This window comes from Tachypleus tridentatus, chromosome 4 (genome assembly GCF_004210375.1).
Source record: "Tachypleus tridentatus isolate NWPU-2018 chromosome 4, ASM421037v1, whole genome shotgun sequence".
Taxonomy (NCBI): Eukaryota; Metazoa; Arthropoda; class Merostomata; order Xiphosura; family Limulidae; genus Tachypleus; species Tachypleus tridentatus.
In genome coordinates, this window is record NC_134828.1 from 111848974 (window position 1) to 111864233 (window position 15260).

The following is a 15260-nucleotide window of genomic DNA, read 5'->3' on the forward strand; positions in this document are numbered from 1 at the left end:
ATCCACCAAATGTGCCTCATTTCTTTATAATTTGTAAAATAATAAAAGAGCGAAACGTCTGAGTAGGCACACTTAATCTATCTCACTTTGTAGCATCCACCAAATGTTCAATCTTGGCATCTTCTTTCTGGTTATTTCAAACATATTATTGATAGAAAAGGCTATGAGAAGCAATTACCTTTTAATAGGGCATCTTTACATGGTTGACTCGGCACGGCCATGTGGTTAAGGCACTCGACTGATAATCCGAGGGTCGTGGTTTCGAATCCCCGTCACACCATACATTTGCGCCCTTTTATTCGTGGGGGTGATATAATGTGATAATCAATATCACGATTCGTTGATAAAAGAGTAGCCCAAAGGTTAGCGGTGGGTGGTGATGACTAACTGCCTTTCCTCTAGTCATACACTGGCGCAGAAAGGTAACGAATTGCTTTGCGTGAAATTCAATATAAAATAATAAACGTTTTATTGTTTTATACAGCGTTGTGTAAATGGGATATATACACCTAAATGTTTGTGATAATAATAAGGGGAAATAAGACAATAAAAAATATAAATGACATTTACTACAAAAGAGCAAGAAAGAACAGTAAATTTTTGATATACCGTCGTCTTAAGCTCCTATGATGCAATTTCATAAATACTCAACTCACTGTTTGAATAACCCTCAGCTCAAAACTACTGCATACATATTTAAATGTATATAGAAAGAATATTTTCAAGTAAAAACTGATAACACAAGATGTTCCCAATGAATAAGAATAACAATTTTAATCCTGATAATGTAACTGAGTTCTCCTATTGCGTATATAAAATAACGAGTCCACAAAATTACTAAAAACAAATACGATATTTATTATCAAACAAATAAGAGAAGTTTCATTGACAGAATGACATTTGTTTTTACTTGATTTTGCTCAGGTACACGTTTCTTTTTCTCAGGCTAAAGACCATGATAAATTGGCCTATACTACTAGAACTACGGGTAAAACTGAATTAATAGTGTCCTTGAATTCAAGAGATATCTTTGGTTTCTTTGTTCAATTGACACTGTCACCTCATGACCTTTGTTCTTGTTGTGTCTATAAGGCCATTTAATGTAAGAGCTTTATTTAGTTTGACCACCCACCGCCAACTCTTGGGCTTCTTGGGCGAGCATGTTTAGCGCGATACGGATGCAAACCAGCGACCCTCTGATTACGAGCGCATGTCTTAACGCGCTCGGTCATGCCGGGCCACAGGTGGCTTTATTTCTTAGTTATTGAGTTTGATTTCAAATCCATTTACAATAGATTTGCATTAAATCTGGATTTAATTACGAGTGGAGTACTTCGAGAAACTTTACGACTAGAATAAAGAATCGATTTTGTAACAGCTAACAGGTGGCTGTATTTTTATTTAGTTTGTAACAGTTATTGTTAGTTTGATTTCAAATCCATTTACAATAGATTTGCATTAAATTTGGATATATAGTTACGAGTGGAGTACACTGACTCGAGGAACTTTACGACTACAATAAAGAATCGATTCAGACACTGAAATTCCAAATAAAAGCAACACTTTTAAAATATATATTCAGATACTCATCTACATGAAAATTACCTAAAGTATCCATAAAATATCATTATTACAACTATTAAATTAAAAAAAAAACACAGGTAACTGTTCTTTGATTAATCTTTTTGTAATAGCCATTAAATTACCTAAAACTGCCGGCAAACTACCATTTAACCCATTGAAAGCAATTTGTTCAAACATAACTTATTAATAAACATAAGACATTTCATTTTAACAAAGTTACTCGATTCTGATAGTGTGTGTGTTTTCTTATAGCAAAGACACATTGGACTATTTGCTGAGTCCACCAAGGGGAATTGAACCGCTGATTTTAGCGTTGTAAATCCGTAGATTTACTGCTGTACCAGCGGAAGGACCGATTCTGTTAGAAATAGCAATTATTAGTTACATCAAGATTGAAGCAGTAATTTGAACCCCTTCAAAAACTGAAGTCTTTATTATCTTCGATATCTTTCAACAGAATCATTAAAACTTCTTCAGGACTCGGGAAAGTCTAACTCTTTTACATTAAAGAGAGATCACTATACTACATTTTATATCATCCTAGAACCTTCCATGAAGTGTGCACGTCTTAACCACAAGTTAGACATTTAATTGGATGAATTTTGCAAACTCATCATGATTTCAATAACCAAAAATAAATATACTTCAATAACTGGTTATAATCAACAATGATCACTTGACAGCTTATTTGCTTGTATTTCTCTTCGCCTTTTTAACATCAATGCTGCATCAAAGTTCCAAATAATCCCTTTTTCAAAGTTGTGTCCACATTAATATAAACTTCTCTAGATTTTTCTCTATTATGGTGTCATCAGTCTATTGATACACATCTTGTCTCCAGTCGTTACGTCTATAGATACACTTCCACGACTGTGATAACATCAGTTTATAGATAAAATAAACATCTATTTATTTAATACGAACTGGAATGTATCTTTGATTTATACTTAACACACGTTTTCTTACTTGATTAATCACTCTTACGAATTCACTAAATTTGCGCAATTTTTCCTTTTATTGTATATTTAATACACATGTATGTACCACAAGTAGAATATTTTTTGTGATATGCATAATTTATATTTTCCCAGTTCTTGAATCATTTGGAAATGGCCAAAATGCAATAAACCCTTCATTCTTCCCTTCATAAAAAAAAAAAATTATCTTGAAGAAAAATGTTACATTCTAAATTTTCTCTTTCTGTTTTACTGTCATATATTGAATAACGTTTACAATAATCTGGCTCGACATCTTATTATTCTTACAATATACTAGTTTGATAATATTTAGTTTCCCAGTGTTTACTTCTTGACTAAACTCATTAATCTTATTCGTTAAGTATTACCACAATACATTACGTGAATTAATCAATCTAACCTATTAACAAGCATCATCTATATATCTCTACTAATAATATAAATACTGATTACACGAGTTATTAAGGATTAGAATTTAACAGTTATACCTTCATATCCTTCCATAATATACGAAATATACTTTACAACTTTGAATATGATATAATCGATTAATTAGTCATAATTTAAACAAAATAATATTAATACTATTAAAGATAATCATGGGGTAGATTAACATAATCAAAAATCATTATAATTATACACCCGCCCCACATGGCCAAGCGTGTTAAGGCGTTCGACTCGTAATCCGAGAGTCGCGGGTTCGAATCCCGATCGCACCAAACATGCTCACCCTCCCAGCCGTGAGGGCGTTGTAAAGCCACGGTCATCCCACTATTCGTTGGTAAAAGAGTAGCCCAAGAGTGGGGTTGGGTGGTGATGACTAGCTGCCTTCTCTCTGGTATTACGCTGCTAAATTAAAGACGGCTAGCGCAGATAGCCCTAGAGTAGCTTTGCGCGAAATTCAAAACAAATATACAAGCAAAATAATTGGATACCATTTTATGCTAATTCATTTTTCCACCACTGTTTTAACTACGTCATAAATGATTATTTCTGACATTATACACACAGATTAATTACGTTCATTTAATACCATATATCATAAAACTTAACAATCTAACAACAAACTAATAAAATGCAACAAATTTTAGGCCATTGTTAAACAATACTTATTTCTCTGTTCTCTTCCTGTTTTTTTTCTAAAAAAGGGGAACAAACAAAATATTAAATGTTCATTGAACTGACGCACGTCCACTGAGATTCTATTGTATTAAATAATTATATTAATAAAATTTCACCTGTGATTTACCTTTCAATGTTCTCAGAAAATATCCTGAAATCTACCTTTTGATTCTTTCCTAACTTTTGTACAGTACTATACATGTTTAATGCACCACAACCTGCTCAAATACACCCACGAATAAGAAACAGTTTTCTTTTACCATTATAATCAGTATGACATTTTTAGTTTCACTTATGTTATGGCTATCGTTTCCTAACGCCCTAATTTTGTTCTTTCATTATGGAGTATTTGTTATTCTTTTTTCTGTTTACCTTGATTTTAACACGTGCATTTTTTTCGTTTTGTTAAATTGTCTTTTCGCGATAAGGACAACATCATATTTTGATTCAAGTTGAGATTGTGACACCTATGATTGTTTAAAAAAAGCTGTTAGTCTGTCCTCTCTTAGAATGGGTGTCCCCCGGTGGGTTTGGTTTGTTTTGAATTTCGCGTAAAGCTACAAGAGCATTATCTATGCTAAGCGTACTTAATTTTGCAGTGTAAGACTAGTGGGAAGACAGCTGGTCATCATCACCCACGGCCACCTTTTGAGCTTCTCTTTTACCAAAGAATGGTCACGTTATAACGCCCCCACGGCTGAAAGGGCGAGCATATTTGGTGTGACCGGGATTCAAACCCGCGACCCTCGGATTACGAGTCGAGTGCCTTAACCACCTGGCCATGCCGATCCGCCCCCGCCTGGAAAGCTGAAAGTCTACAGATTTACAACAATAAAATCAGGAGTTCGAATCCCTTCGCTAGACAAGACAGATAACCCAATGTAGCTTTGGTATGAGACAAATACACGCAATCCCTAAAATAGGTGATATATCTTTACATTTTTCTTTTTGTTGTTCCGTTTAACTTTCTTATGTGTGTTTTTTCTAGCAAAGCCGCCTGGGACTATCTTCTGAGTGTTCTTTTACTTTTATACTTGTGAGTACGTATTTAAGCATTACATATAAGAATGTTTCATGTAAATCACTGTTAAAGGTATATTATATGCTTTTCTGTGTTAAATGGTTTACTCTTTTTACTATTGCATTTTTATAATTGTTATTTAAAACTTGTAAATATATCTACTTCATTGGTGTCATTTTTATTTGATAACATAAACAATTTGGTTTACGAAAGGTTTCTTTTTTGAAGAAGTATTTTATCTTAACGTACAAATAAAAGCTGTTTTTTTCGTTTTTAGTTTGTATTATCGCACATGGTTATCAACTACAAACAAAGTGTTTCTTTTTTGTCATAATTAAATGTTATTTCATATTAAGTTCTTTAAAGTTAAAGGGCTGTATTATAATTCAAGATATATTTTCAAATAAGTGCTATATACTATTTCTTGTAGTTGCATTCAAACTCTTTGATAAACAGTTGCGTTTCAAAGGTTATTGGTTTTAAAGTTAACTTTAATTGTTGGCTTTAGAATAAGCCTTAAAAATAGAATGAAGAAGAAAAGTGTGACATATTATATATATATATACGTTCCATGCCTGGTTTTAGTTTATTTAGTTTTTATTTAGTTTCTCTTCAATTGTATCACAAACGCATGATTCAAACAACTTTTGAAGTCTGACTTGTTTTACTAGCTTTGTTTCTTCTTTTTACAATAAATTGTGTCTTTTATGCTCGATGAGACATTGCAGCGATTCTGAGAATCTGTATTGAAAGCATCATCAACTTCAAACACTTTACTGAATGAATGAAAAATGTCTGTGTTTTACTGTCAGCGAATGCTGTGAATAACAAAAGACATGGGTTACTTTGCACAATGGACGAAGATAACGAGTGTATCTGTTATATTGCAAGTATGCCTTATTTGTTCACCTCTTAATGTTTAGTTTTCAACTGAGATTCGAATGATTTCACTTTTGATTCGGTCGGGAAGGTTTAAGCATCACAATAGTCAGCAGTAGCATGAGCAGACAGGAATACTTTGAAAGTAGCTACAGGCAAATTATTGTACAGATCTTGCTGCACAATATTTACCAAGGTGGTTCTAACCAGTTCCTGAATAACTGTGTGTTATTTTGAAACTTCCATGATTCTTGTGTTTGGCCGTTTAGCCCGTGATACATTGATGGATTTCAGTCACCTTCTTTCCTAAAATCAAACATTTTCAGTCTCAACGGTAAGTGACTATACGAAGTGTCTACCTTTTTTCTGTAAAAATCCCTAAGTAATTTATCTCAAATTAAAAAAACCGGATTGGATAGTTTTCAACAATAATGTTTCCCACTGGCTCGTAAGGACCTTGTTAATTCTGTTCTCGGTTTGTATATTTCATTATATAGTTGATACGTATTTTATTGCGTTTAGTAAATGCATTTCAACATCAAGGTGTTTATTTGATCTTCTGATAATAGTACACATGAAAATCAAATATGTTTAGTATTAATCATGAAGTAATCAATAACTGTTTGTTTTCTGACTAGCAGTGGTTTATTTTAAAGCAACGTGCTCAGGTTGGTGCAAGTACAAGTAAAGACCCTTAACAAATAAAATTATACTTAATTAGACCTGCAGTTACAGTCTGTAGTTTACAAGTTACTGTTTAGAAACATTAGTACACGTTATATCATTAAACGAAAAGTGAGGGTCGGTTGGATTCGTTAATTCTCGCCATCCTGAGTAGGGGTTGGCCAACCAGGCGCAGCGACCCTGTCCTTTGCACACAGTTTCTGCACATTTTAAGACGTTCTTTGTTATTGTTTGTGTTGCTGGACCAATTACAGACGTTACATATTCGTCCAATGTGTTACAGTCTTCTTGACTGGCAACATGAAACGAAGATCCCCAAACTACAACACCTTCTATACCTAAGCCTGCTGTCTGAGCCATCATTCGGTAAAAATCTTCCTAAAGAAACGAGAAGAACAGTATTAATATACACAACATACACACACTATAATGTGCTGATAAATCACTTTTTAAAGAATAATTATAAATATGCTTTTCTTCATCTATGTAGAAGCTCCAAGTTATAGTGAATATTTGAAAGAATTATGAAAAATTTTGACAATCAAAATATGTTTTTGGATTCAGAACTGAACGAAAAGAAAACTAACCTCAGGTACAGTTGAGTCACTACCGTACAGAAAGTAATTTATGTATGGATAAATAGGAACATCAGAACTTCGGACGCGTAAAGCTTCCGCCAAACGACCGTGGGTAAACCAAATACGTTGTGTGAAATTTGTCGCATCCAGTTGCTTGTTGTGAAGATAAATTGACGGACAGAGGGCAGTACTTGCTTCCCACAGCCACCTTAATCTGATAAAGACATTAAGATTAAACTTTAAACATTTCCAATAATTATTTCAGTCTTTATAAATTTTAATTTTAGTGTTGAGACATAATTAACTTAACTAAAACAAAAGTGGTTAAGTTTGTTTTACAGAACTAAAATATGAAAGCTAAATATTCATCAACCATAAACTAAATACATTTCAAAAGTTAAACGTATGCAAACAAGAAACATGAGACTGAGTAACATCAGATGTTTTATCAAATATTTCTTTTAATTGATTCATAAAATATTGAACTAATTTTACAGAAAATGTAAGCAAATTATTTTATAAAGTGCTAGAACAGCGTAAGTTAGTCTCATGAGTCCTGGTATTGTCCGAAATACCTTGTTAGCAGTGGATAAGAAAGACAGAATGTGGATTCACATGCCGTTACATATTCTTGTTTACTCTCACTTTTCAGTTTTTATATTTACATTCCCTTTTACTTTCAATCATAACATCTTAAAACTTAGCTTAAACTATGACCATTTGTAGAAACAGGTGACACACTAGAATTGTTTCATACTGCTGTTGTGACTCAGTATGAAACAGAAGCATTGTGTTAGAACTATCTTAGATTAAACTCCCCACAGATATGTTCTATTTTCCGACTCAGCATTAAGACTGAAATAAGGAAATCAGTCAATAAGTTTAAATGCTTGCAAAATTTGTGTAAAAGAATTCTTCATTCTGATTATTCACTACTTTATGAGCCTGGCGTGGCCAGGTGGTTAGGATGTCTGGCTTGTACTCTGAGGATCACGTGATTTCATTCTTTATAATGCGACGATAAATGGTGATGATTAGATATGATCATATACGTTCCATACTCGAGCCCTCACGTGATGAGACTTTTCAACATTAGATTTGAAGTTCTCAGTATAAATCAGTAAATAAACGTATAACATAATAAAAGAAAAGCATATTTTCCCATATAGAAAACTCGACAAAATATGTATTAATTAAAATAATAAAAACTAGATCAAGTTATATTCATTGTTCATTTGAATTAACAATAAATTCGATTCATATATCTTAGTAAAATGTATTATATTGCCATCTGCAGTGTTTTATAATTAGTTTTAACGGACGCATTAACATGTAAAATAAAATAAAACAATTTAAAAAACATTGAAAATGTCCTAACATTTTTGTGCAAACACGAATTCAAACAAATTCCAAATTTAGGAAATAAAATACAGTTACAACAATCCAATTCAAAAAGGACGACTACAGTTACAGCAACCCAGTTCTGAAAGGCTCATCACAGTTACCACATTCTAATTCTGAAAGGATACACACTTCTACAACAATTCAGTTATAAAACAATAGTCATAGTTACAACAATACACTTTTCAAAGGTTAATCACAGTTGTATTATATAGTTAATGATTAACGTCGTATTTTCGAGCTAGTTATTTAATTAAGCAAAAATTTACATATAAATTTTTGGAAGGGATATTCATACGTAAATACTTTAATGTAAGCATGCCACTTACTTGTTGTTTCCAGCTACAACACTTTCTCTACACAAGTATTCATCTGGCTGATCTTTATTTTTATAATTGTAACAGTCAGGAAATAAATAGTAGCACCATTTACCAACAGGGCGTTCAGTTTTACCCATTAGTAACGTATCAAGCATCCAAACCCTATTTTTTCGAAAGAAAAAAGTATATTATTAATAAAAACAAAATCCTCTCTACAATAAAACGCAAACACAATCTTATAACTATAAATACACAATCTAGTTCAATAATATAAACTGAGTTATGTATTGAAAATCAATTTGAGATTTTCTCTCAACATGACTTTTAATTGTATTGAAAGTTTAACGGTAGATATTGTAGGTAAAAATATTCACATCACTGAAATTTTCAGTTTCCCTAAACATATATATGTTAGAAACTAACAACAATCAATACTAGTTGCTTCGGTTATGAAATCATTCTTTAAAATGAAACACGTGTGATATTAATCACATTAGCTTTAACTCGAACTAGTTGTTTTTGTTTGCACTGAAGGTTGTTTGCCATTCTAAAAACGTGATTCAGAATTTCTTTTAGAAGTTTGGTGACCTCTTTCTCCTGTCCACTGTCGTTGACTTTTAAACTGATAGATGCTTCAGTGCTGTTTCCATAAGTGAAAAACACACAAATCTAAGATCATTTTAACGATCAATATTACACACTGTAACCGCACACTAACTATCTTTCTTTCTTATTACACATACAGTAGCTTTAATTCAGGAGTTAAAGGTTCTCACTTCTAGGGACAATGTAAATAATTAATTATATTATCTTTGATGGTTTCTCAATTTAATAATGTTGCTTTAGTGACGTACTTTTTATGCGGTAAAGACCTACTTAAGTAAGGAATTGAAATAAAACACATTTTTACTTTAGTACATTCATAACAGTTGCTATAGAAGGTTAAAATACGGCCTCTAAATGAATTATTTGTCTTCGTCTTATTTCACCTATATATTATCATTATTGTTGACAGTATAATAGGCTTAGCATTTCTTCTGTGATGATGAGGTTTCCATCTGCACTTTAATTGTTCAAACACATTTACAAAATGTCGGTTACCGAGGGAAATCTGTTTATTGGACAGAGATAATGAAATTGTATTTATACTTTATGAGAATACCACAGAAAGAAATTTCATTCATATTAGAGTTGCGTAGAATTCTCAATATCAAAAAAAAACAATTTAGATATTTAAAAAAAAATGTACTAACAATGTATTCAAATCGTTGGAACAGCAGTAAATTTACGGACTTATAATACTATATTCGGGGCTCGATTCCTCGTGATGGACACATCAAGTAGGTTAACTGTTAACTAGTGTTAATCTTACTTGGTAGCCTCTTCCCATTCAGCTGCAGCTTTCTCGTCCACTTCTTCTGCTGACCAGTTTGGATGTTGTTCTTTTACAAGCTCACGTGATATTGTCTGGTACTGCTGAAAACCGCCCCAGTTATACTCCCACACTGGTCTCCAAGATTCCCAGTCGATAACGGCAAGACCATCAAAATCTTTACTTGGTATTTTCGTTTCAATATCATTCTTAGCCTTCTCAAGGTGCTTATTCATATCACTAAGCTGAATAAAAGTGGTGGGGTCTAAAATTATAACTTACTTGGTTTGTTATATAGAGTTTATCTGAGAATCAATAGAAAACAAACTTTACTGTTCTGTTCAGAAGTTATATTATATAATATATAATCGATTCACTAAAAAAATAATTTCTATATGTGTAAATATATATATAATAAGAACTAAGAGTGGATTTTGAGAAAAAATTTAAGAGCATATTTTATATTAAGTTCGTTATTGGTTTCGTGCTGGGTTTAATCGTCTATTGAAAATTAATGTTAATAATAATTATTAAGCTATTTATTTCATTATGTATACAGGGACAAATGTGTGAACAAATGTTAATTATTATATCTTTTATGACATAACAGAAAAATTATTAAAATTATGTATTTTAGAACACACTCGACGAGATTTATTCAAAGATTATCTCAAATCCTATGTTTAACACTGGCTTTTGTAAATACTTGAATTTCTCGTTATTTAAGTTACATTTTTTTATAAAAAGTTTTGTACACCTGACATCAATCCGATTGAAAATTTATGGAATGCGTTAAACCGACTAACGAAAGATCGCATGCCAAACACGGAAGATAAACTTTTTGAAGTATACAAAGAAGGATGGCAGCCACTCGCTCAGGAATATCAGTTTAAACTCAGTATATGTGTGAGCTATAACTATCGAACCATTTTACCTCAAAGCAATATTTGACCTTTATGTTAGTATAAAACGTCAGGTAAGAAAAAAATACCGTCAATATGTCTAAACAGTATTATGTAAACAGATTTTTGATAATTCACAGTTACTGTGCAACAACAAGGAATTTGAGGCTTTTGATACTTCTTGTGTGTGTATGTATACGTATATATATATATATATATATATATATATATTAACCATCGATATATATTCGAAAAAAACTGTAGTAAATAGTGGAGGGTCCGGCATTGCCAAGCGTATTCAGGCGTTCGACTCGTAATCCGAGGGTTGCGGGTTCGAGTCTCGGTCGCACTAAGTATGCTTTCAGCGTAAGGACGTTTCAATGTGACGGTCAATCCCACTATTCATTGGTGAAAAGTAGCCCCAAAGTTGGCAGTGGGTGTTGATGACTAGCTGCCTTCCCTGTGGTCTCACACTGCTAAATTAGGGACGGCTAGCGCAGATAGCTTTCGCATAGCTTTGCGCAAAATACAAAAACCAAATAAAATGATAGATGAGGACCACTTTTACGTTCCATAATTGGAAATAAACTTGTTTTATCAAATATATACGCTAACTGCAATAAGAAGACCTGAGAAACTACGGTGGGCGAACAATACCTTTTATGTAGTTAAAATCGTGAAAAATTCAGATATTTACGAAAGTCAGCGTTAAAATTAGGATTTCAGACCATATGTGGACAGATCTTGTCGAGTGAATTCTGTTATCTAATAAAAAATATAACAAAGTAGCAACATTTTCAAGGGTAGCCACTTTCTTTTGTCCGCATTCTGTATATATAATGTATTAAAACGAAATATTTTCCAGTTAAAAATCTATGTCAAACACATAAGAAAAACAATAAATAAAATAATCATGGAGTGATATCTCTGTGCGTTATAACTATCGAAATATTTCATTTCAAAGCAATAGTTTCACAAATAATCTCTGATTGTTTTTCATTTCACCTTTACGTCAGTACACTATGTGAAGTAAAAATATTGTCCGGTAAAGAATTTGTCCTCGATATGTCTTAATGCATTATTCCGTCAGCAGATATTCGATACTTTACAATGGCTGGGAATTGTATGACTTTTGAGACACCTTATGAATGTATATATACATATTTATACACATTCAAATTAACTGTAGAATATTATGGATGAGAACCTAAAGAAAATTGAAAAATAACTTAAAGAACATAAAAATGAGAACCTAAAGAAAATATTCAATAATTTTAAAGAAACTTTATCAACGAAACAGTAATATATATATATGTCGGTGTATTGTTATTCTTATTAAATTAAGATACTTTATGAAGGTATGTCAATTAGTGTTACCTTTCGGAACATTCTTTTTACAAAACATTATGCCAGTTATATACAAGAATGGGATTACTTATTTTTCATATCAGTAAATGAAACATACTGAGGGTGTCCGCCATTAATGTACGAACCTTCTTCAATCCTTGGATAAAGTCCAAGGTCCTTTGCATAAAATATTGTAATAGTGTCTCCTCTAAACTTTAGTATTCACAAGCACCCCAAACTTTCTTAGTGAGTCGGTGACATTTATTCCATATTTGTTTGAACATTTATGAGAGGGAACATTCCAAAAAACTTTAAAGTTTACATCTTCTTAGGCAGCGTACTTATCAAGACTTATGAGTAATATAAAAATGAGACAACAAATCAAGGAAAGCTTTATCTGCATTTTATAGAAAGATTTTTTTTTTTAATTTTTTCGTCCAGAAATTACTTCGTCTGAGATAATGCTACACTTGTTGGATGTGAAAACACTTATCTTGTCTAATGCTTGTGAATGGTCGACTACTACAGAATTTATAGGATTAATGTAACAAGTGTTATTAAAGGACAGCTGGTTTTGATGAATTATAGGTATTGTTCAGAAACATATGGTACCCCGTCTCCAAGAAAGAGGAACATCACCTGACTTATTGCTTAACCCCCGCCCTTCAATATGTTTTGTTAAATATGTTTTGTTGCAAAATGGTGACTCACCATGAACTGATGAAGATTAGACAAAGTTAAGATGAGAAGTTTATCTAATTCGGCCAAAACACACTAAATATTAGATTTGTTTTGACCAGCTCAAATATTTCTCGTGTGTGAGAAATTCGAGACTTTAATTCAATCTTTCTGAAAATATTAGAAAATTCTATTTTTCAGCGATTTTTTTATCATTTCTTCAATAACGTTACTTATAATTTTCTCTATGAGTAACACTTTTCTTTCATAAGTATTACTTTAATATTTTAGTTTATATGTGTATTGTTACTCAGTCTAATATATTTAATATGTTTAACAAATATTTTACTTTTACTTCTATCTACATTAAGTGTTTTTGTCTAATCATGAATCTTCCAGTTCTTGTGGACTTGGTCAGGTGTATTAAGGCTCTCGACATGTTTGGTGCGACCGGGATTCGGACCCGCAGCTCTCGGATTACGAGTCGAACGACTTAACGAGCTAGGACATGCCAGGCCCTTTTAATAGTCTCAAGTTGAAGATGAGGAATTTGTACGTTAATTTATTGTGTTTAAATTTATATTTTAAATTAATGAACATCAATAAACAAAGATATTTGTATTTCTACATCTCGTATATACAATTTCATATATCTATCATAATAAAGCAAGGATGAGGAAACAATAGATTTAGTATGTCTGCGAGAAAACTGGATTAAGAATTGGAACTCTTAATGAATAACATCTAGTTACACTAGAAAACAAATTAGGAACAGAGAAACAGAATGTTATAATTCTAAACTTACGTTATTAAATGAATTTCTACTTGAAAAAACAACAACCATATTTTCCTTTCAAAACGTCTAAGAACAGAAAACTAAAGCTGTCACAAACAGCATTTCCATAATGCAACAAGAATATTTTAGTACCAAGTAGAACATGATTTTCAAAACCAACCCCTGGCTTTAAGAAACAAACATTTGGTTCATGACAGTGAGCTCGCGAGAAATTAAGATTGGATAATCGTAAACTGTTGTAAAGGACATATAAAATATAATGATGTGAGTTTTGTTACCTGATTCAAGCTTTACGTATTTCATATTGCAACTAAATATGCAGCTTCCAAGATTAACTTGGAGTAATCTTGCATTAATGGGGAACTTATATTATTGATTGTTGATCGTTTTAAGTGTTCGTATATGGAGAATTCATCGTACTTTCTAAGAACAATTTTCATATGATAATACATTTTAATTTTTTTTCGTTAACTATGTAATATATATATTTTTATGAAACTCTTGCGCGATCCCCGTAATATAAATGTTATAACGTTGTTTGCAGTTAAAACGCCAGATGTCAGGCACGTTGCCAGAGGGCGTCACACACGTGTCAACCTCACGCAAAGAAGAGGGGAGATGAAATTGGTAAAGACAGTTTGTGTTGTCACGCTTAACATTACCAAATTCCCGTATATCTTTTAATAGCTTCATTGGTGTTTACGTCCTAAAACTAAAACTCTCTTATATCTAAATAAATACGCTTTGAAGACGTTCAACAATACATAGATCTTGGTAAGTTGTAACTATAAACAGTTGTGGTTTTAAACGACAAATGTGTGAGTTCTAGATCGAAAACAGAATGCAGCAACTTAGAAACATGAAATAATTTTCTCGTGCACTATAATGTATTGATAATTTCATAAAAATGCATTTAGTTTTTTCTCTAATTATCAAAAGCTCAAAACTAAAAGTTAATCTTATTACTTGGGCGAATGGTTTTATGTAAATTTATAAACTGATTTAACGTAAAAAGAAGAGTGTAGTGTGTTATAGTCTGTTGTTAGTACATCGGTAAAACTACCGATTTACAATACTAAAATTACGGGTTCGATTCTCCTCGGTGGACTCAGGAGATAGCCCGGTGTGGCTTTTCTGTAAGAATACATACACATGTATTTTATTGTAGACCATATTTTTTGTTATGAGATACACAACTCAGAAGTATATCACAATATTTAAAAACGTCCATTTTAACGTTCATGGGGCCCGGCATGGCCAAGCGTGTTAAAGCGTGCGACTCGTCATCTGAGGGTCGCGGGTTCACATCCCCGTCGCGACAAACATGCTCGCCCTTTCAGCCGTGTAGGCGTTATAATGTGACGCTCAACCCACTATTCTTTGGTAAAAGAGTAACCCAAGATTTGGCGGTGGGTGGTGATGACAAGCTGCCTTCCCTCTAGTCTTACACAGCGAAATGATGGACGGCTAGCGCAGATAGCCCTCCAGTACCTTTGTGCGAAATTCAAAAAACAGTAACAACAACTTCTCTTTCCCTTTGTCTAAGGTTGATACGTCATTATTGCCATCTGGCGGCTTGTATTTAAAGTGAAAACCTAA

At 32.5% G+C, this 15260-nt stretch overlaps 1 protein-coding gene across 1 annotated transcript; it reads right to left on the reverse strand.

The window, feature by feature from the left end:
• Window positions 1-6205: 6205 nt before the first annotated feature.
• LOC143249882 (hyaluronidase-1-like) lies at window positions 6206-10183 on the reverse strand. Its single transcript, XM_076500475.1, has 4 exons — window positions 9939-10183; window positions 8576-8728; window positions 6855-7059; window positions 6206-6645 (listed from the first exon to the last, which is right to left on the reverse strand). Exons 1-4 carry the CDS (start codon window positions 10172-10174, stop codon window positions 6334-6336), a joined length of 906 nt encoding a protein of 301 aa, XP_076356590.1. The 5' UTR covers window positions 10175-10183; the 3' UTR covers window positions 6206-6333.
• Window positions 10184-15260: the final 5077 nt, after the last annotated feature.